This window comes from Spinacia oleracea, chromosome 6 (assembly GCF_020520425.1).
Source record: "Spinacia oleracea cultivar Varoflay chromosome 6, BTI_SOV_V1, whole genome shotgun sequence".
Taxonomy (NCBI): Eukaryota; Viridiplantae; Streptophyta; class Magnoliopsida; order Caryophyllales; family Amaranthaceae; genus Spinacia; species Spinacia oleracea.
Genome location: NC_079492.1, coordinates 137,660,929 through 137,685,018, shown reverse-complemented (window position 1 = coordinate 137,685,018; position 24,090 = coordinate 137,660,929). Strand labels below are relative to the sequence as shown.

The 24,090-nt window shown below is 36.2% G+C and overlaps 1 protein-coding gene and 1 long non-coding RNA gene across 5 annotated transcripts; both read right to left on the bottom strand.

Annotated features, from left to right (window-relative positions):
- Positions 1-35: 35 nt before the first annotated feature.
- On the bottom strand, positions 36-16,537 carry LOC110794869 (uncharacterized). Of its 4 annotated transcripts, none has more exons than XM_021999837.2 (24): positions 16,279-16,537; positions 15,765-15,895; positions 12,920-13,004; positions 9,405-9,458; positions 8,143-8,234; positions 7,936-8,039; positions 7,490-7,565; positions 6,252-6,708; positions 4,706-5,044; positions 4,425-4,622; positions 4,220-4,318; positions 4,051-4,132; positions 3,796-3,923; positions 3,352-3,643; positions 3,047-3,264; positions 2,841-2,965; positions 2,598-2,712; positions 2,393-2,448; positions 2,210-2,300; positions 1,937-2,114; positions 1,797-1,850; positions 1,574-1,686; positions 1,300-1,362; positions 36-568 (listed from the first exon to the last, which is right to left on the bottom strand). In XM_021999837.2, exons 1-24 carry the CDS (start codon positions 16,336-16,338, stop codon positions 455-457), a joined length of 3,324 nt encoding a protein of 1,107 aa, XP_021855529.1. In that variant the 5' UTR covers positions 16,339-16,537; the 3' UTR covers positions 36-454. The 4 variants fall into 4 exon arrangements, with proteins under 4 accessions (XP_021855529.1, XP_021855530.1, XP_021855531.1 ...); XM_021999838.2 differs by having other exon boundaries at positions 3,047-3,261; XM_021999839.2 differs by having other exon boundaries at positions 15,765-15,892.
- A 1,233-nt stretch (positions 16,538-17,770) lies between these two features.
- On the bottom strand, positions 17,771-22,423 carry LOC130462747 (uncharacterized). Its single transcript, XR_008923490.1, has 2 exons — positions 21,973-22,423; positions 17,771-18,033 (listed from the first exon to the last, which is right to left on the bottom strand). It is a non-coding gene; the product is annotated as an uncharacterized lncRNA (long non-coding RNA).
- Between the last annotated feature and the right edge of the window lie 1,667 nt (positions 22,424-24,090).

Sequence of the window (24,090 nt, the reverse complement as noted above, 5' to 3'; positions counted from 1 at the left end):
GATCAATGTAACATGCAAAAATACAAAAGGTATGATTTGCCATTTCCTGGAATTTTTTATGGATCTTGATATTTTGCTCATGAACAGGGGAAAACCCCCCAAAATAATGGACCTTTACATCAATCTCGAGCAAAGTTTTCAGTACTTTCTCCTCCCAAAATAATGAGGATGGACACAAGATTTAAAGAAAAAAAGGCATTGTATACAATAATTGTAAAACTGGACACACGTTTACAAAACTGGACATTGTATACAATAATTGTACACTTGTTTGGAACCAACCCAAACTCAACGGAAACCTGTACAAAAACATCTTCCACACTCATTTTCTTTTAACATTGGATGCAAGATTCTGAACAGGTGGTTCTTCCAAGTACCCTCTTGTATTCCACAGGTTAAGAATGTCAAACCAAAGCGACAAAATGACGAGATAAATAAGCTTGGCATGTCAACTTCATATCTTCCACCACTTTTTCTTCCTACTTTCCATTGTTTTTACAAGCTCATTAGCCATTGATGCAAAATTTTCAGCTTCATTACGCAGATCTTCTGATCTTTGGTTGACTCTCTGATCAAAAGATTGGCAGGAGTTATTCATGTATTCAAAGATTGCTACATAAGATGTGTTGTGAAACTGGAAACCAACTGATCGGACAACAGAGTATTTCATGGAAAAATTTTACGTCTGCACAATGATCTTTTCACACCAAACTCATAGCTCACGTAGATTCTTGAGCTTTTTATCAAAAATTTTATTTCCTTTACTTAATAAAGAAAGACATCAAAATTGCAAAATTTGCTTGGTTATACTCCCTCTGTTCCGTAATGATGTTCAAATTCAGATCTTTAACACTATTTCACAATTGAAGATAATCTTGTAAATTCTTTTCAATATATAAGCCAAAACATATTAGATGTGGGGTCTTGTTTGATGCGTCTCAATGCGTACTTTAAGAATATCAAACTTTTATAATTTAACTAATGTATAATTAGAGATAAATGATATAAAATTGGTAAACGTGAAAAGTAGAAACTAGAACATCACTATGAAGTGGAGGAAGTATAACTTTTCATGTGGAGAGACAATATATATTTCTGTTTTGGAGGTTTCTTGGCTACGGGCAACAGATGTGAGTGTCTTCAATATAATATACTATGCAGGATGTTTATCTATATTTTACTGCAATTCAACTCTTAAATTCAAGTGGAGAGAGGAGGAGAGAGACACTCCTCCCTTAAAGTCCATTTCTGTCAAGTAATACAACATGTTAACTGAAAGTTGGTCAAACTTAATATTACCTCGAGTTTCTCTTGGCGTTCTAAAAGCTTGTTTCTTGCACGTTCAGCTGCTGCAGACGCATACTGAAACAGTATATCCATTAGATGGCGTAAGCTTGGATGTATATAATTAAACAGATAGCACCTTCAAAGGATATACATAGAGTAACAAAGGAAAAGAGGACTAACACCCCCAAGGAAAAGAGGACTAACACCCCCAAGGATAAAAGAGGACTAACAGGAGGAAAAGAGATCCCAAGGGCTTCAAAAAGTGAAATAATATCCAACGAATTACCTCTGTCCCCTTATATGCTGCCATAATTTCTTCAGTCGTCCTTGTTCTGGGTTTTAGGTCATCAGAAACACCATCAAATAACCTGTCTCCTGTTTTTGTTGTTTTTCCCTTCTCTGCAATGCCAATGCAAACATATGGTTAAGAGGTACAGGACTATAGGATATGCCTATCCCTCATAGAAGTCAAAATTGGCTTTTCTGCACACCAAACTCGTCAAGATTACCTTGATGGGATGAAGTTGAAGCCACCATAACTGGTTCGTCAATTTCAATGTCATCTGATTCATAACAAATGAAAATTAATTAACAGAAACCAAAAGAACAATTAAGCATTCAACATGTTCATTGGAGGGGGGACTAGTACCTATGTCAAGCTCTTCTTCTTCCTTTTCTTCTACAGTGGCTATAGATGAATCAGGAACAACAGGCCTTGAAAAAACTTCCCGTAATTTAATCAAGTGACAACCAGGAGTTTTTGCACTGTTTGATTTTTCCTTCTTTAAGCCTTTCACAATATCACCAATAATACCTGCAGAAGGAGCCTGTCACAAACAAAGTCACTACACAACGGAGAAAGAGGTACTATAAGTAATCAACATGAGAAAATAAATAGCAAACACAAATTGCTTAGTCTCACATGTTTCTTCTGTTTTATGGAGACTGAAATTGCCGCATCAGCAGCAGCAGCCACAACTTTATCATGAAGCGAAGGCAAAAATTTCACAAACCTAAAATTTAACAAAGTGGAGAACTTGTCAACATTTCCTTATGAAATATTTAGTTTGAAAAAATTGCCAGATACAATAGACCGTGGTAGGACCTTGTGTCAACTTCATAAGTAGACAAAGAGATAAACGCCAATTCACTTCCATTTGCCTGCAATGATTAGAAGATCAGATATCTGAGTCAGTGAATCATTGTTTAGAAAGTAGCTAGCAAAGAAGTGTTGGGTGAAAAATTAACAATTTTTAAATTACAAGTCACAAGCCGTTTTCCAAGATTGTTACGACACAAAAATATATTACCAGACAGATCTGCCCATTGTCTGTACAACTCGCAAGCTTCATGTTCGGTCTCATATTCCACCTTAAAACTGAAAATAAGGAGCTTTCTGCCAGCATCTCCAAATCAGGAAACGATCTGCAGGGGTAATGCATGACAAAGGCCTTTAAGCAAGCTTTTCAAGGCTAAAAAATAACAGCCTAGAGGGCCACATGGGGGAGAGCCGGGGAGGGGGAGTTGTAAGCAAGCACTTTTTGGCTTTATACCTAACTTCAAGGTCCCCAGACTGGTAGACCAAGATAAGACCAACAACCTTGTCATCTTTCTTAAAAATGGAAGTCCACGAACAAGGTTTTGCAAGTTTCACCTTGCAAATTGGTTTATCTTCACCCTAGATTCAATGATTAAAGGTTAGCCTGGTAAAAGATTATACACAATAAACAAATAGGTAGGGAGTAGACTATTGTATTACCTGTATTACGGATTTGGTATAGTATAAGCGTAATGAGTTCTCACAACAAAGCAAAAAGTGAGAATCCAACAACCTCTCTTCATCCGTGAAAAGATGTTCGGTATCCTTCAAGTCACCTCTTTTTGAGGAAACATCTTGCTTAGGCTCATCTAGGAGTTTGGCTTCCTTATTTAACTGATCATGGTGCTCCAATGATGCAGACGTGAAACAATTGCCTTCTAAGATTCAAGCCCAAGTTAAATGACAAAACTTAAACAGAGAAAGGCATATAACAACCATTATTTCTGTGGATGTTTATCACTTGCCTAAAACATACATGCTGATTGCTGTCTGCTCCTTGGGATGAAATGACCGGGAGCTGATAGAACTTCCACTCTTGCTATCAACAACACTGACTTTTGCATCCTGGGTTATGGTAAACAACAGCTCTTCTCCAGGCTGTTCCATATTCTTTGGCCCTAAATGCTTTGACCCTCTACTAAAGCCATGAGCATCTGAAAATTCTTTTAAAATTACTGAAATGACTGGAAATTTAGATCTGGCTACAGAATCTGTTGAATACAAAACTGACAGCGAGATCATATCAAGAACTGCTACCTGAAAGACAGCATAAAAAGAGTCATTTTGATCATAAACTAAAACAATAACTAATGGAGGTGGGAGGAAGAACAAAAATGGCATCCAATTAGCTAAACACTATTTGTCTTGATAAATACAAGTATATAAGTATTTGCAAAGAAGCTACTGACATGACTGCTTTCATATCCCACAGCAAGTTTGGTTCCAGAAGTAGAAAATTGAAGTGACTGCACTGGAGAATTCACCAAGGAGAAAACAGCTCCGCATTTAGGGCCCTTCTGTGATGGTACATCATAGACTACGGATAACATGTAGCCAGTCAGCTATGCTTAAGAAGATCAAAATACCAACACTAAATATTTGGTATATATTATATGGAAAACTTAAATCTTTAAATGCAATGCTTTCAAATATACACTACATACCAGTACGTTCAGAATTATTAATCCAGTGAAGCTTTGTTGAGTTTGTTCCAACAGCATCATTATTTAGGCTGTATACACGGACCTAAAACAACGTAATTGCAAGGTGAAAACCAAAGATAGATACTGAACGGCTAACTAGTCATCTTGAAGATGGAGAACCAATTCCCACCTCACCACAGTGAGTGCCAACTGCCAAATTCATCATTGATGCACAAAAGTCTAACTTTGTTACAGAAACATTTGAACCAGCATTTGCTATACCATGCACCTGAGAATAATCAATAACAGCTTTAACTAGAAAACCGATGATCAAGGTTCATCATCCACATACTCTACCTGATAAACACGTACATCAAGTTTGATGGAACACTAACCTGACCTTTTATAGTGGAAGCGAGTTGAAATGTTGGACTCGTGGCATCCCAAATTCGGACAGATCCATCTTGGTAGCCAACTATGTAGATCATTTTCTGTGGAATTTCTTCAGAAGAGGTTATTTCCCTTCGTACACCCCCAGTCAGTGGCCACTTTCTCCCTTCAGCTGGATTCAGTGTCAAACAATCTGAAGCCATCTACAATTAATAGCAAAAAAATAAATGCTGGAGTAAAGAATCTGAGAGACTCCCCTATTGACCATTTTTACACTGTATAATACCTCTGAAAGCCACATTGCCAAATTCCCATCAGAAGGCTGCAAGCTCAATTTTGCAGCTGTCATTTGAGGATCAGAAATGGGAATTACCACAGGAGATTCTGTACCGGATACAGGTGATTTTCTCTCCGTCTGAGAAAGTAAAGCCGACAAACTCTCGGTACAATAAAAATGCAACTTCCCCGGCCTAGTCAATACAAAAAGGCCATCAAAGCTGCTCTTCATTTCTGTCTCTAGGACTGATGATGAAACCATATCTGCGAAGGCCCCAATGAGGGAGAAGTCCACACGACGAACACTTTGTAGCGTCTCCATGCCAGGAGACCATTGAAGACTCACTACCTGTCAGAACCCACGAAGAAAAAAGAGTTATTTACGGAATATAAAAAAACAGATCTTCATAGCCGGACTGCCATACATGAAAATCAAAGAAAGTGTAAAAAAAGGGTCTTCATACAAAAACTCCCAAACATACATCCAACCAAAGAAAGTGTAAAAAGAGGCCTGAATCACAAACCAATCTGAGTCCAATGCCCCAATACTTTTTATTGAAGCTATCAGCATTACAAAAACTATTCAGTTTGGAAGTAATGAGTACGAAATGTCAAGAGAGTCCCTAGGATAAGATAGAAGAATCAATTGAAGAATATCAAATAGGACGTAATCTAACCCCAAAGCATACCTCTCTACTCATGTGCCTCTAGACCAGCTTACTGTACCGCATCAAAATATCCTATTGTCCTACCAAAGTACCAATCCACCACAGGAAACTTGTGAACTTTTGGGTTGGATATATGTAATTTTGTCCATCTCAAATGGAGCCAAAGATTCATTTGTTCTTTTGGCTGTGGGATGTAATGGACTAAATCAAAATGGCTCTTAAAACATCTTCGCTTCCTTTCCATGAAGTAGAAGATGGTCGTCCCATTGTCATCCCGTTATTGATTTTGGGTCAATTGGAAACAACCTCTCTGCAATTGCAGGGGTAAGGCTGGGTACGTCCGACCCCCCCCCCTTACCCCGCTTCTCGCCGGAGCTTCTTTGAGGCAATGGGGGTAATGATAATGATAATGATGATATCTGTAATTTTCTTCAAGGATTCTCACAGTAGAGATCCTTACCAAAAAAATATAAAAAGAAGAACTCATTTGATACCAGAAAATAAGTTTTTGTTTCAGCAAAATTTTAGACACTCACCTCCAGAACTTTCCAATGATTTCTTGATCCTTGCAGATGTACAAATGTATGGTACCCAGTTATTTACTCGTTCACTTAAAGCAAGAAACTAACAGTCACGAATAAATATGTGTAATCTAGAAGCACAGTAGTACTGAACTAGATAAAGAATCCCAAGTACCTCTGGGCTATCCAAACAAGTCGACAGAGAATATTTTACAAACACAGGCTCATATGTCATAGCAGTATAGCAAACACTTTGTTAAGAAATATGGACCAACAAAAGGAAGGTACAACACTACAACCCAGAAATATCACCATACAGTCAAGGAAAATCACCAAAAAAATGAAAATAATAACTTAAACAACCAACCGTTATAACTTCTTCAGCTCCTATTTCACAGCCTCCGTAGACAAAAAGTTGGCCACCACAGCTGCTTTGAGATATACTGCTCTCACCCCAACACAAAAAAATGACAGGAAGTCTCTTCTCAGCTGAAGATAATTGAAGCTTCACAACATCATCACATGTTACACCAGCTTTTTTACTTTTGGAGAAAGCACCTCTTGGTATGTTCCATAGCAAAATGTCTCCATCAATATATCCTACAGCAAGCATCGAGCCAACTGAAGATGCCCAACAGAGAGCAGTAATTTCTTTCTCATTCATATGTTCATGTTCATCTTCAAGTGTATCAGCAGCTAATTTACTTGGAGATTCAGATAGGTGATCCTTTATAAGCAAATCATTGTCACCTTTCAAGACTATAACCTTAGATTCAACAACATCCCATAAAACGAATAGCCCATACTGATAGGCAATCAGTAACCTGCAAGGTAACCACAGTAAAAAACAAACACGACGTGTATTAAAAAATTTATGTCCTGAATGCGCAGATTGCATGGAAATTCAGTTTCCTTGCCGCACTGTGTAGGAGAAAATTCTCTAGCTAAGACAAACAGAGAAGTACTTTAACAAAAAAACAAAAAAACAGAGAAGTACAACTTTTTGTCTCTCACAAGCCACTTTTGATAATCTTTTGGGAAGTTCCAAACAGTATCCTCGTTTTTAGTGCTTTTTGATATAGTTAACATACATTTTAAAATTCAAATGGCACCTTGCAGTCTTGACAACCAATTATATGGAAGCGTTTCATTCATACACAAGTCAACAGTGAGTTTTTTCCCTGACTAAGCCATTCGGATAACTTCAATCTCTTCCAACTACCATGGAGTCCGTGATGACAATATCAGATAGATCATAGGAAAAAGTTTCTCTTTTTCTGTTTCATTAGTCAAACAATTTGTTTCAAGCCTTTCATTAATATCTTTTTGGTGACCATTTATAAATTTAAAGAACTTTGGAGGGCATAAGATAGAGGATAGACCGATAGAGAGTTTTGGCTATGTTTAATTTGCAAAACTAAACCAGTCTCAAGGAAGAAGCTAATAAAAAGAAACCATATGAATGTGATCAATACGAAACGGGCATCATGTAAATTTAAACAAAATCCTGTCCACTGTATGAGAAGTCCAAAACACAATGCCCCCACATGGAATTTCCCTATTATTTTTCATGATAAGTTGAGGATTTCTGAGAGAATCACTTGCCTGTTTCCAAAACTAGAAGGTTGAGGGAGAAGTCCAACAACAGATTGATCATTAGGGAATGAGATGCCAGTTTTTTCTGCAAAGAATGCAACATGACTCTATGTAAATCCAAAATAAATTATAGAAATAAATGTCAAACATCACTAAACAAGCTACAAATATTCTAGCTTATTTAAGTGAATTAGATTCTCTACCCCTGATCAAATATTGAATTAATAATGCAGAAGCCATTTTGTCATTCCAACATGAACAGACTGGAACACAACCTAGTTATACACGGAAAGCTAGCTGAAACACAATGTCAAAAAGTAACTAGGTCCTAGCCAAATTACAAGCGCAATCTGAAATTACATGCCCTAACTTTCAAAAATGTCCTACCACTCTACCAGAATAATGATCACTACTCAAAAGGAAAAATGAAAATCAATATAAGTGGGAAGAATCACCAAATATATAATCTGGAGAAATATGATGCGGCGTATCTACAAGACTTTCATCTTCGGTACTATACTGCAACACAGACACCATACCATGCTCATCCCCAACTAACCTACATAGTGAATCATGACAAAGTTTCACAAAATATTTGAAGACTGGAGCCAAAAAAATGAAATTTAAGATAATGCTTTTGTAGGTCAGTGTTGGTGCTATACATGAACGGGGAACCTGAAATTACAGAAAAGGCTGTTATATTAGTCTCCCATTGTATGCTACATGTAATGCACCTGCTCTCCAGATTCCAAACCTGAAAACGAAGGAACTATCCATTATATCCTTGTTAAAATAAGGTATACACAAATAAAGGTTTATATACCCTCGTACAGCATGAAGAATGCAAAAAGGCTCACTTACTCCTCAACATTAGGCCGAAGTGTTGTACAGTTATGTCAGAGGCCTAGCTGTTGAGAAAATCAATTGCCTCATAATAAAATCAGAGGCCTATCTGTTGTACAGTATTGAATGCCTTTCTGGTATACAATCACTGCAACTACCAAGGATCACACTACTAAATCCTACTTAATATCCGAAGCATCCATTGAGAAGGAAGGACCATTAATCTTTCTTCACAGTTTAAGTATTTACAAGTTTAAGCATATACATCGCGTTACTGTACTTGCCTATCTACCTTTCTCACAACTACCTTATCCAGTTCATGTGAAGTTGCATACAGAATCCAAATAATGCATGTTTCTTCATCCTCAATCAAATAGTGGCCTGTGACAAGTTGAATTTTCTATGGTATCAGTTTGAGTCATATGGGCCTTCAATTTGTATTCCGTATGGGCTACCCGCCTACCCTGCGTTAATCAACTATTGCATCTCCAAGTTCAATTTGGAAATGGTCAAACTAGACTTATTCCTTAAAACTTATAGAACTAAATATAAAACACAAACTGAAAACGATGATATGGGTAAAGAAATATTTAAGTCTAAATTACAAAAGATGATGCATTCAGCAGTAAATCAGTAATTTCATTCATTTCATAAACATGGCAAAAAGAAATTAAAATTTTCAAAAAAACATGCATTCCAAGAAAAAACATTCTCTAATCCCACTGATAAAACCAAAGGATCCATTCCACTCCACCTCTAGCTTATCTCATGCTAAATGGCATAAATCCACACCCTTGATGCATTTCCAGTGCCTATCATTCAGCAATGAGCCAATGTCACTGATAAGAATGTGCAGACAAGGCGACAACCCACCTAATACTCGTCTACCACGTATGTTTTGTCTAATTTTAACTAGCTATCTGTTATAGAGATCAGGGTAAAAAAAATACTCGAGCAGTCGTCCTCTAACAACTAGTGAAGGCTTTTAAAGGTGATATTTACAATTTCCCCATGGAAAGTCCAGAAAGGTGTTGATAACGCTAAAAAATGACAGCAACATGAAAAGATGATGAGCACTCACCTGAATATCATTATCATTCAAGACGCCGACCAAGTAACCTTGGTTTTGCATAAACTGGCAAAAAGAGAAAGAAAGGGATGAGATTTTTCAGCCATATTACAGAACTCCAATAAACAATTATCATTTACTATCTTAATTTTACATTTAGTCTTAACATCTCGGCAGAAGATTACTTTCTCCTTCCAGGAAACATGAAATCATATAAAGGTTACTTTTTAGTAGCAACTTCCAGGCCACATGAATTTACAAAAAGGGACAAAAGTAGTTCAAATCTGTTTTGAAGAACAAGGAGCAGAGATCTATCTTTAAATTCCATAATTTTAGTAATAATTAGAAACATCAACTCATTATGGTCCATAACAAACCCTAGGGTTTGCCAAACCTTAGTCAACTAGTGTTTGTTACGTCCTGAGAGGTAAACACTGACACTTGCAATTAGCTACATACTATCCTAAACCCTCCTGTATGGTTTTGTACGACCAAGAAGGTATATCAAAGCAGCACCATCCTCCCTCTAGACTGATCATGATGATGCCATAATATTGCTCCGCCTATCCTGTCTTAAATTCAATGTCTCGTGGCCCATCGCTTGAGGCTTGAGCCGCCTATAGGCTTCCTGATCACTCAAACCTTGAATACCATGGTGTCTTGAGATGACCCTATTAGGGCCCCAAAAACATGAACATCCTAACTCATTCGATAGATTTGTGCTAGCTCTTTATGCTAAATAAACTATCCCTGTTTTCTGCTCTCATATCTCAAAAGTGTTCCAGCTCTCACACTTAACAGGCAATATCCACACGCTTGAACATAATCAAGACACATGGTGGCCAACAGCCAACCTATCAGAGTGAAACTTTTCCTCTAAGGTGGAATCCCGTTAGGCGTTAGCTAAGTAGGAAAACCTTCGTGACATCATAAGTCCAACTCTTAAGGCATGTACATTTTCCCCATTCTTCCGTGCCAACTGCTCAGACTATCCTGGAGCATCCCAATACTACCTCAAGTTGGCTTCGCGTCCATCATAATGATCCTACCCCCTTTACTTAGAGCTATCACATTCCAAAAGGTCGACAAGGATAGTATGCTCCATTTAATGCATGATTACAAAGTTTGTCAACTCCTATGTAGTGTTCATGAGGCTCCCAGTCACATGGAAACCCATTGACATCCTCCAGGCATGACGGCGAGCTCATCTTTGTACGAGGAAACTCAATTAGGTTGCGTTAAGTATTCCTATAAGGATCATGAGAAGTGGGAGAGCTAACCAAGTATTCACCCATAAAGGATTTACAAATTTATCAGTCTTAAGAGAAGAAACATCTATGCAGAACTTTGATACACGCTCCAATATTCTTCCTTTGTCAATCTCTAATTAACAAGCCATCAATGAGCCATCCCATCACAAAGGGGAGTCTAGTGTCAATTCTTAATCAAAAACTGCCACTAAGCATAAGGTCCATCCTCTTCACAATGCACACATGAGACTTATGCACCCACAACGAACTAAATTGTCGAGGAGTGGACATTGACATACCAACATGCACACTAAGGACCACAATTCAAGACCAGTGCCTATTACAATTGTTCCTCTGCATCTGTCACCTTTTTCGATACTTCAATTTTTATTTTATTTTTTTTGACAATTGGCCTTTTTCGATATTTCGTGTATGTTCTTTTTTCTTTTATATAAGAAAAAATATCTTATAAAACTTAGAAAGGGTAATACAGAAAGAGGACAAGGTATCCTCACAAAGATGCTCTGAGATTAGTCCAACTCCTTTTTATCTCCCCGAGAGAATAATTTGGGAAAGCCCCTGCTGCCTTAGCCCATAAAAAGCTAACAAAGTCGCTTTAACCCAAAGAAAATCACTCAGGAAAGTAACATTTTTAAAAGTTCGACCATTTGTTTCTAGCCGAATACACCACAAGATTTCCATCACTACATTTCGCAAAGCAACTTCTTCTCTTTTCCCTACCAAAACTCACAAGATATGTCATATATGTTAACTTCAGTCCTACAAATGGTGACTCTTAGTCATTGGTACAAATCGTTTCTCTGAGAAAAAGAGAAGAGAAAGATAGATGAGAAAGAAGAAGGAAGTTATTGCAGATGAAAGAGAAAAAGGAAGCAAGGAGAAGATAGATACTGTATTGATATTCAGTAAAATGTAACCACTAGCTTTCAAGTGCTGACTGTGCTGGTCTCTCTCAATACTTTGCATCTTACATAATATTTCTGAGTGATTATCCTCTCCTTTTTTTTTCTAATTACATATTCCCTAAAAAAGCATAACTAACTTTCTAACAAAAATCCCTCATTTCCACTCACTTCTTCCGCAAGCAAACTACAATAGAATTGTCAATTCCAAGTAGATGCTAATGGAGTCAATTCTCCATCCCAGAAATACCATTCTCCTTCCTTCTTGTGTAGGTAAAGCGCACAGGTGACTTAATTGGTGGGTACACAGCAGTCATAAGTAAGAACATGCTCCGCATGCAGGGGAAACAATTTGAGTATCACCAATATCAAATAGGAAAAAAATTCGAAAATTTGACAGCACGGTTTAGCAACGTTCTGGTTCTGAGAAATGAAGAAAAGTGGATAAAGATACAAATTAAGTACATGCTGATTTTGAAAGAGGATCCCCTATGCAACGGCTTCATCTACTAGAAATCAGATACCTGTCTTCTTTTAACTTAATTGGCAACAAAATACGCTTTTCACTAGTCTTGACTCTTGACCAGGTAGAGGAAAGGCTTCATGAATCAGGAAGAGACCTGCCAAACCCCACTAGTGAAGGAATTCTCACAAGGTGGCTGTCATAATCAGATAACTTTAGCCTGAAACAGTATCTTAGTGTCTAATTTTTCCCATAAATCAGGAAAACATCATTCAGCTGGAAATACGAGAGAAAATATTCAGCAGACATACAAATGAAAAGAACTTTGTTAAATACATAGTTTATAATGTGAACTATCTGAGGTACGCAGGTATCTTATTAGAATTTAGTTTAACAGCAACTAAACTTATAGAAGCTAGGTGCTTCCTCCGGTCTCTTTAAAATTTCACATCTTGGAGATTAAAGACTTTTCCCAGGGCATGAGGCAACAGTTTCACGGTGCAACTGCTGGAAAGAATATATTCATGACTTTCGTACGTGTTTTAAGGGGGGTAAAGACATTTTTTTTTCCAGATTTGATCATCCTACTTCATACAAAAATTATGTCTTACAGTATAGTCACTTCTACAAAGCTGAATATTTGCAGGCCAAGTTGAGTAATACCAACAGCCCAAACCAGTAACCTGGAGGCTGATGTGATAAACTGATAACTCTTAAGTCTTGATATAAGGTCAAATGTCGAAAAGGACAGAGATATTGAAATAATGACAACTCATAAGTTATAACTGGCATGTCAGTTCACTAGGGATAAAAACACCCAAGGTCTTCCAGAAATTAAAAGGCCTATATTCCCTAGGCTTTGCATAGGAATAGAAGTCTTAGTCAAAGTACCTCCAAATTTTTGTACGGAATTTCTCTTGGGGATATAAGAAGAGCTTCTATATTATATCCTCCAATCACTTTTATCCTACCATCACTGCAACACAGAACAACAAAGTTAAGTATTCAAATTTCAGGAAGAAACCCCCATGCAACAGAGAAAAACCAGCCAAATCAGTATTAAAAATACAGAAAAGGTCGCCAATACGGCAGTACCACTTATAACCCTGTCCGTACGCTGTTCAGGGGTCTAAAGGAGGTAAGCAGAAACATATATTTTAAGAATTTTAAAAAATGCAATAGAATAAGGTAATTCAAAATCTTATTTGGAATCATGTGGTTTCTTTAGCTTCTTTGTTGTTGCACTCCTAGTCTCAAAGAATGTCTTCTTACAGATTGTGGTTATCAAGGTCCTTTTCTTGTAAATTGTTACTTAATCCAACTGTTTACTGTAATCTAAAAATACGTCCTAAGTTCTTACAGGTAAGCGAGAAGCATAAATCACCTATTGTCCTTACCCGACATTATACTCCCTCCATCCATCCATAATCGACAATCTCCATCTTGCGCCCTTGCAGTGACTTTTTTTCTTTGCTCAGAACTACTGTCCCCTTTCAACATTAAACGTAAATTCTCATGAATAAGATTGCTTTAGTTCTTACTTCATATGAAATGGAGGAAATGGACTATATACAGCTAGACGTGAACAATGCTTTAGCAGCTAGCATGAAATGGACAATATTTTGGCTAGACGTGAACAATGGTTCTCTCTATGGAGATTTTCATGAAGAGGTACACATGAGAATACCCGAAGGAATTCCTAATCCAGATAACAAAGTGCGCAGGGTCAGGAAATCCCTCTATGGTCTAAACAGGCATCAGGGAAATGGTTTTCCAAGTTACATGGGGAGTTACAGAAGCAGGGATTTGAACAGTCAAGGAAAGATTATTCCTTGTTCATAAAGAAGGATGGGAATTGGGAAGCATATTACATTGGCTGCAGTTTATGTTGATGCCTTGATGGCATTTTGCTTACGGAGAATGATTTAAACACCATCATGGCATTGAAGAAGCATCTGGATGCAGTTTTAGCGTCAAAGGTTTAAGAGTCATGAATGATTTCTTATATGTTGAGGTTGGATACCTAATTGATGGGGTAAACCTTACATTAAAAGAAATTCACCAAGTCTTTATTGACTGATAGTGGTTTTGTTCTTTGAAAACATGATGCAACACCACTGCCTATCAACACAAAGCTATAAAATTATCAAGGAGTGTCTATGATAAGCCTGAATTGTACAGAATTTTGGTTGGGAAGCTCAATATTTTTAACACGTGCCAGACCAGATCTTTGTTTTGCGTACAATCAGTCAATTTATGCATTTGCCTAGACCCCATAGATTTACAAGATGTACTCAGATACGTAGCAAGAACCGAAGGTCAGGGACTCAGGGTATTCTACTAAGAGGTTCAGACTCTCTTACTCTTCAGGCCTGCCCCAACATAAGAAAGTCAGTTACAGGATACATTCTTCTTCTCGGAAACTCACCAGCAACTTGGAAATCAAATAAACTGGGAACTATTTCAAGAAGTTTCTCTGAAGCTGACTACAGAGCCATGGCTGCTGCAGATTCAGAAGTTACTTGGCTTAGTTGGCTTGTCAGATTACTAGAGGGACTAAGGGTGACAAACTTAATGCCAGTCACTCTGCACTGTGACAATCAGTCGGCAATCTACATGTCAGAGAATCCGGTTTTTCATGAATGGCCTAAACACAGAGAGATTGACTGCCATTTTACACAGGACAACCGTTCCAGAGGGGCTTCTACAACTCACTTATTTTCCAACTAAGTCTCAGTTAGTTCACCAAAGCTCTGCCCTCTCCTCGGTTCAATGATCTCTTGTCCAAGCTAGGTGTCACTGCCTCACTGGCATAATTCCTAGCTTGAGGGGGAATTTTGGACTGGATCAATTTGATCCGTACAGTTATACAGAAAGCAGCACAACATAAGAAAGATGTACATGCACACAGATGAGCTGAAATGTTGGATGTTGTTTTCTGTTTTGTCAGCTTATGACAGATGTCATTTAAGTTAGTGTTTTATGATTGGCTGATCCAATATTGTTGCATGCTGATTGGTTGTAACAGCAATGCAACAATTTAGTATAAATAGATTAAGTCCAGCTAGCAATGCGACGATTTAGTATAAATAGATTAAGTCCAGCTATTTTCTATTTCCTTCAAACAATTAATCCTAAAAGCTAGTTAGCTGTATTTTCTCTTCAATATACGGAGTAATTCTCTTTGGGCAGTCTGTTTATACCGTAAGGGATTCATCAATGGTGTCTATATTGAGTGCTTAGTTCTTATGATTTCTGTTTTCAACATCTTGTAAATTGTTACTTTATCCAATTTTTTGTTTTATCTAAAATTACGTCCTAAAAAGAAACACAAGTAAGCTAGAAGCATAGAAATTACCTACTTCCCTCACCCTACATTATACTCCCTCTATCCACATTCGACTATCTCCATCCCTTCGTGACTTATTTTCTTCTTTCCAAATTAGTGACCTCTTTCAACATTAATTGCAAATTCTCAAAAATAAGATTGCTTTAGGTCTTACTTCGTATGAAATTATCAAATTACACTAACGCAAGAACAAAAAATTAGTTGATGTAAATGATACAAAGTTTTTAATATGTGTATTCCCATCATCAAAGTTGAACAATATCTAAACTACTAACTTTACCCAATATCCAAAAGACTCCGCCACACTACAATTCCATCTAAACACAAAAGCCGAAGCATCATCATAATCATAGACTACACAACATGGTAAAACATTCTGAAACTCACAGTGTTCCAACGGCCAACAACTGTTGAATTGGATCAATAGCAAGAATCGTAGCGGTATTAGGAATGCCAAAGTGAATTCGAATATGCGGATCCAAGTCCGTCGGCTTAAGATGTCCATGTGGTATGTCCTGCTGCATTGTTAGCAAGAATCATTACATGTCCACAACATCATACACTGACATACCATACAAAATTCTTCATAATTAATCTACTATTAGATTGCTCATTTTTCAGCAATGCCCTAGAAAATTACACTTGAAATGAAAAAAATGCAATCTGATCGAATCAAATGTTCAGTGACTTAGTGAAAGCGAAAATGGGAGTAAAATAGAAACTATACAGTATGAACAATAGAACTATTGGAAGCTCAACAAATCAACAAGACAAGCATATTCAGATTCTAATTATATCAAATAAAGTACTTGTATAAAAAAATCTGCAAATATGAATTCGATTAAATTCTTAATTGAGCAATCAAATAATGGAAATTGGAAAAAGAAATGCTGGAGATTACCTGATGATGATGATGATGATGATGATGAGTGGCTTTTTGTAAGAAGCGTTTTGCGAACATTGGATTGAAGAAGGAAGAATCGGGTGAGAGAAAGATGGAGGATTTGAATTTTGAGGAAGAAAATTTGGGTGATTTGAATTTTGATTTGATTTTTTAAAGTGTGCGAGTCAAACAACTATTTTTGGATTCTATGCGGCTCTTTCCTTTTTGTTTGGTTTGAGGTTTCACTATTGTTTTTGTTTTGCTTAAGCGAGCAAGTAGCTGGACTGCCGGAGTCCCTTTGTTGTTTTTTAAATTACTGGTTTGTGTGCTAATACATCGGATTTCTATAAAAAAATACTTTCTCAGTCTTTTAATACTCGCAACGTTTGGACTTTTGCCACTATTTATATAATCTACTTTGACTATTATTAGTGCTTTTTATATAAGATAAAACATAGTCATGTGGGATCTTGTTAGTGTCGTCTCAATGTGTATTTTCAAAATATCAACTTTTTATAATTTTTGCATAAAGAGAATTTAAGATATAAATGATCAAAGTTGTGCATTGGCATGCGTGAAACTAACAAACGTTGCGAGTATTAAAAGACGGAGGAAGTAGAAATTTAAAAAGAGAGAATTCGATTATACTGTATAAGTACTATGGAGTACTATGTAAGTTAGTAACATTTTAAATGATGTTAGAAAACTAAAGAGTTGGTAAATGCTTAAGGGAAAATGTTCATATTGACGTAGTTTGGTATTTCATTTCAATTTTGTTTTAGCCTATTTAGATAGCTTGAAATACGATTATATTATTTGGTGTTGTATGACAAATTGAGTGTTTGTTGATTTTAAACAAAATGATAGTTTCTTGTTACTACGTGATCATATATTTAGTTGTCAATTGATTGTTTAATATATTAATTTTCGTGGTTATATTTTGATGTTACTCCGTCCCTTTTTATTCTTTACGTATTTCGTTTAGGACGTCTATTCTTAATCTTTACGTTTGAAATATTTCTTTTTATATTGCAATATTTTTTTTTTTTTTTGACGGGGAAAAACAATTTCATTAATAATCAGCCATACGGCATCTACAATAATAAAATAGATCTGCATACCACAGATTCAAAGAAAATACATAACTGTTACAATCAAAACAATTACTATTCTGCATCCTAAAGCACATCTCGTACTCCACCGCTTCACTACTACATTTTGGTGCTTATGCAACGCTCAAATCCGTTGCAATAGGGTTAAAATACCGTTGCATAAGACCTATTGCAACGGCTGGCTACCGTTGCATCCGCTAGCGTTGCAAAAGGTCTAATGCAACGGCTTTTGGCCCTATTGCAACGGTTTCTTATAATTTAAGAGTGTCGTTGCATTAGTGTCACATCTAATGCAACGGTCTATCCTGGAAAGTTAATCAATAGGTATTGCAACGCCTGTACACTATTGCAACGGTATACTAATTAATAAACCTTCAATCCCCTAATGCAACGGCATATACACATTTAAATGAATCATATTATAAATGCAAATAGAACTTCATTGATATAACATCTGTAATACAATATTTTGTTTCCCAAAGGGTATAATACAAAATACTGAAATTAGCAAGCGTTCGTAACAAGATATAATTAAAACGCTTAACATTGTTGAAACCATCTAAAGCTAGCAGACATTAGCTAAAGGAAAGTTGCCAGGGAGTCCTTGTTTATATCATTTGATAAATAGCTATATTTCTTCTCCACTTAGTTCACCTTGCACCTGCAAGTAAAAAAAATTCATTAGGGTGAGTTAGTGTTAGGGTGAGTTTTATTTTTTATAACCAGTTTAATAGCAAAAGTACACTATTGTGAGTATTATATCCACGACGTACATTTTCCGTTTTCATCATTCATCAGGAAAGCAATGAACATTGTTTCCCTAATCACATAATAAACCAGATATAAACACATGAAAATCATGAACTGACATCCATATGACATGAAATCTAGTATCCTGTGTACTTTTTAGCAACGTATGGACTGACTTTCGTATAAAGTTCATTATATATTAATTAGCTTATATACTTTCAAACCAGTAATTATCAACAACTAACAACAAACCAGTAATAACTACTAAAACAGCTAATAGCTACCAAAACAACAAACCATTAACAGCAACTAGAGATCTAGAATAGCTAGCTTAGCTGAACAAGGACAAAGTGTTGAACTCCCAAAACATGTGAGAGTATACTATTTTGACTTGATTCTACGCCTTAATCTTCCATAATCATATGTCAAAACAAAACTGCAAGGGTAGTTGTGACAATGCAATAATTATCCTTCTATAACCACAATGGTAGATTTTCACCAAATGGGCAATGCCTCCAGTTAACACTATACACTTAGACTATCATACACAATTCATATATTTGAAACCCAATCCAATTCTTATAATTCCCAATGCAGGATAAACAATATATGGTCGTTTAGCTGATTCATTTCTAGGAAGAATGAAGAGCTTAACACTAGCATGCTATATTAACAGCCATTACTGCTTTATTTGCCTCTTTCTCACCATAGAAGTAAACAAGTTAGACAATAAGAGTGACAAATGACAATAAAACAAGGCAAAATTAATTAAAAATTAACTGAAGTTGGTGTTACCTTGCTAGTTTCATTCAAACTTTATTATTGTTACCGCATACAAGTTATCACAAATTGCGCTACTCTAATCACATCTCTAAAATTGCCTAAAATCACCTACAAGCCTTCTAACAGATATTGCCACTATATTTGAGGATATTTTATATTTGCAATCTAGCTTTGGTTATTGTAAAAAGGTATGTGATTTCTAGTGTTAGAGGCCCATAATATTGCCACTGCAGCAATGGCGTAGGTTTGGCTTCTTTGTGTGTTGGTTGCCAAAAGAACTCTTCACAACCTTCTGATCGTAACTATATCAGTCCCTTATGATCCTAGAAACAAATCCATAATGAAAATCTTCTATGCCTAAGATCATACAGCCCTAGTGCTCCCAGTTAGCATGTTAATATGACTCCCCACATTAATGATCTCAAAAACACATCATAGCGCACCCATGAATCAAAATTTCAAAGTATACTTCAGCTATTGGTGATTGGTACAACTCGAGAAGTCAACATAAAGAGCGTCTCACAGTTACAACTTCCTTGATTGTGTTTATAGCAAGAAATATATTGAAGCGGTGCAAAACTGGATTGGTTTTAGGTACAATTTCAAGAACCTCGGTGGTCTGATCAGAGACATGAAGAGAGTTAAGTGGTCAAAATTCAGGAAAGACGTCTTTAAAGCTTAGTTCAAAATTCAGGAAGGATGTCTTTAAAGCTTGTTTCATAGCTGAGATTTATCAGCTATCGAAAACCAGGAATATTGTTCTTTGGGATCAACATTCGTCACTAAGGCTGTAAAGAATGTAAAGCATGATATTACATATAGAATTACTGTTAAAAAATTCTAGGATTAGTGCTCAGGATAAAACTTGGTTTGACAACATTTGTCACTAAGGCTCCCAAATAACTTGAATGAAACCATAAAAATACTCTGGCAAATTGACACAAGTTATGATACTACTAATTATTCAAATAAGACACTACTAATCATTTTATAATAAAAAAGTAGCTAAAGAAACAAAAGAAAATTTAGTACCTGACTAACTGTCGCTCCAGATTTAGTAGATTGTCCATTTTGCTCACTGACATGATGCGGTGCACTAGACTATATAATGAAGTTTACATAATGAAGAGTCTTTTACTAAAATTGACTCATACGTATATACCCTAGAATACGGGGATTTAGAGCAATGCGGTTATTCATTTCAGACACATACAAATTATATAGAATACATGCACTATTTTTATATATTCAGAAAAAGTTAATAAAATTATGTAAATGTATTGTCTTCCCTCAAAAAAAAATGTAAATGTATTGTCTTTATTTTGTACGCATATAAACCATATTGTCATAAGACTCTAAAAACGATATTCAATTTAAGGAGTACAAATTACAAGTTAAATTATTTTACTGATCAAAACTAATTATGTTATTGACTAAGACAAACTTTTTACTTACTAAAGCCGATTTTGTTAATTATCTAGTGCTCTCCTCAATCCTCATACATACAACCGAATTCTTACCCATCAAAGTTGGCTTTTATTGACTGAAATGGACTTATACCAAATATTACCCAAACTCTTTAAGTGAAAAAGCACAAGGATGTCTTAAATGAGTCCTAAACAAAGTACAGGACACTAGCTAGCTAGGAGATGGTAAAAATTTAGGTTATACATTAGCTACAACTAAACATGGGGGTAAGTAAAGACTTATTTCATATTCAAGTATTTAGGTACCTATAACGTAGAGAATAAGACAAGGAAAACATGTTAACAATACTTTGATTCAAGGCAAAAAGAAATAGAAAGATTAATCAGCTAACCTAATTACATGCACATTCGTATGATGTTATGTGGGCTTGGAAGGTAAACACTTCCTTCGAAATCTCAGGTGGTAGTCAGATGGGTGTCTATTGAACATCAGGCTATGAATCACCCTAGTAAGACATGACTTCAGAGAGCTTGATAATAATAAATAAGTAGATTCCTCCTAGTATGGCCACAGAGGGAGCAATCACATACATAGAAAAACTAATCACTAACCATGAAACAATCTGGTACAGGTTAGAATAATATGTTTAACAATGGCTTTTTCTATATACCAAGTATATAATAACAAATAATAATAACGAAAGAAATACAATAAAAAAATCAGGAGGCTACAGGCTTGCATCACCAGTTCACCCATACGAAAGCAAAAAAAAAAATGTACCTCTTATTTTTCTTCTATTATAGAACCGCTTCTTCTGGATTAGCCTCAAGAAGATGTAAGTTTCCTAGATTAGTTTGTGGTTTGTAAAGTATTGATTTGTATCAGCTATTGTAGAATTGTTAAATCTCCCTGGAACTAGTATGCAATGAATCTGGTCTTATGGCAGCCTATCCACTAGTTGGAAACTCATATTAGTCTAATAATTGTTGCAACCTAATAGTACTTCCTCAGCTCTAGAGAAGGTTTGGAGTACTTAATTGATTGAACACAAAACATGTGAAACCAGTTGGACCCTACTCCCATCTGTATATTTGCACCCCAACCTTAAATTATACTTTATGCTCCACTAACAAACCGTTATAAGCATATTTAAAAGGACGATCTTCAACTAGAGATTTCAAAAAGAAGTCCTAACTTCTCATTCATATTTCCAATTAATTATACATCTTAAGCTCAAACACACACGAAAAAAGAGAAAGTTTTCTTTCCCCTTGGGCAGGCTTGAACTAGAATCGAAGAACCTAAAGACATTATCACAAAACGAATACCAGTACTTAACTACTTAAGTACTTATCATTCCAATTCCTTTTGCAAATTTAGTATTAAACTGCAATTCAACCTAAAATATCAAGAGGCTAAAAGATCAAACTTCCCCCCTTTTGCTTATACCACATCAACAATTATATCAAACAAACATCATATATTAAATCAAAACCTAAAAACAACAATTAAAAACTACCCAGGTGAAAAAACCAACAAGATTAAGTTCATGACACTAATTACATGCCATTCGGCGTATTGGGCATGAAATTGAACCAAAATAGCAAACCCTAAATAAGGCTTAAGTTTATAAGATTACCGTTTGAGTGATGTTCGATCCGACCGTCTCCTTCCTTCAATTCGCCGGCCGCCTTCTTTCCTATGCCGCCTTCGATTCTTTTGAGAGTTGAGAGTGAAATTGAATGGTGGTATAGGTGAAATTGGGAGTTAAGAGTTGAGAGTGAATGGGGGTTAGGTGAAATTGGGTTTGTGTTTTTCTTCTGTCCGTGAGTGTGAGTACTCATCTGTATGCTCATTTTCTTTTTTCTTTTTCTTTTTTTAATTTTTTTTTTTTTAATTCTAATGTTCTAGAAAAAGGTATAGTTGGCGGCATTTTAAAATTTTCCGAAAAGTTATTCAATACTTTTGGCTGTGTTTTAAATTTTGAGGTAAAATGAGGAGGGAACTCATAAAAATGTTTGCGCCAAAATGCAAGGACCGTCGCATTAGATAGTGGCTGTTGCAAAGACCGTCGCATTAGCTACATCTAATGCAACGGGTTCAAAGAAGCCGTTGCATTAGTTAAAAGTTGTTGCATTAGCCCCGTCTATTGCAACGGTAAGAAGGTTGGCGTTGCATTAGCCACTGTTCAGCCGTTGCATAATGTCAAAAATGTAGTAGTGCTTCTAGCTTAACGCGAGCAGTGATTTTCGATGTTTTCGCATCTTTTCAAGTAGAACCCTTCGCAATATGCCCACGAATTGTTTTGATTGACGAGTTGATGACAAACCCTAAACTTGTATGAATCCAAATCTCCTTCCCAATTTTTGAAACCCTAAAAACCCTAAAAAAATTCCCATCCATGAATGAGAATCAAGAACCTAGAAAACTCTAGGAAAAACCCAAATAAATTGGGAACAACCCAAGAATAAATTGGGAACAAAATAACGGAAAAAAGAAAACAAGACAATACATAAAGAGAAAACAATGAAAAAACAAGAATAAGGGTCGGAAATAGTCTAATTTCCGAAGAAATTAGACTATTTCCGACCTAAACGGCAAAGAAAACTAAAACCCTAAAAGATGAGAGAGAAGAGAGAAAAAGGGGAGAGAGAGGAATTTATATTGCAACATAAATGATCCTAATTGTCAAAAATCATGCTAGATATCTAAATCATCTATAATTAGTTTATACCTAGTATTTAAAAACTGTAACCATGCATAGGTAACAATATGACATGTGTCATCTGAAAAAAAAATGGATGTACAGCAGTTCCATACACCCCAATATATGTGATCATTGCTCACATGATCCTAGGATGATTTGCTTTATATTTTTGTCCTATGTACAGCTGTTATGAACAACTTGTTTATTTTGTTTGTACATGCTCTAGGTTTTAGGAATGCCTTAGTATATATAGCAAGAAAGGGAGGTGGCGCGGCTTTGTAATAATATAATACAATACTACACTGAAATATACAAAACAATCTGGTGATTACCAGAAACAAAACCAAACAATTTGAGCCTTCAAATTCTTATGGTATCAGAGCAGGAGGCTGAAAGATCCATGGTTGAAGGATCAACCTGAAACAAAATCGCAAGATTAGTCTATGCGTAAAAAAGTGGGTGGGGTGCAAGAAAAATGAAGGACAATCTCATGCTCGTGTTCGTTTTCGTGTTCGTGTTGAAAATCATTCACAACGCCATTGCCACCGAGGACAATCTCCTTAAGCGAAAGATCGACGTTGCGAAAGAGTGCAGCATGTGTAAGATGAAAGATGAAATCCCCAATCACCAATTCAGAGAATGTGAGATCACGAGGATGTATGGCTCGCATGAAATTTTGGAATTCGGTCACAAAATTCAGACAATATCTCACTTGGTACTTGGTTAAGGAACTATATTTCGTACTTCATAAAAACTGACCATGATGATCATTCAAGACTAGTTGAGTTCGTGTGTACGTTATGGTGCATCTAGTTACATGGGAATGAATGTATCTTCAAGGTCCAACAATAAAAAAAAAACCCTAGCTATTTTGGCATGCTCCAAAAGCTGGAAAACGAGAAGGGTTGCAACCATGGCGAGGAAGGATAATAACAAGTTGTTGCTTGTTAATACCCCTCCTCCATTGCCCGAGAAGCTGCTTCGTGGACAAAAGGGGACTCCACCCTAAGTGAGTGGCTAGTTGCGGTTGTAGATGGTGATTGGAAGAAG

Excerpts from the sequence above, each read along its gene's own strand:
- LOC110794869 (XM_021999837.2), bottom strand. The coding sequence starts at position 16,338 with ATGTTCGCAAAACGCTTCTTACAAAAAGCCACTCATCATCATCATCAT. Across the intron at positions 15,896-16,278 it reads ATCATCATCATCATCATCAG|CAGGACATACCACATGGACA; the intron begins GTAATCTCCAGC and ends CTAACAATGCAG. Across the intron at positions 3,924-4,050 it reads TAATAATTCTGAACGTACTG|TCTATGATGTACCATCACAG; the intron begins GTATGTAGTGTA and ends TGTTATCCGTAG.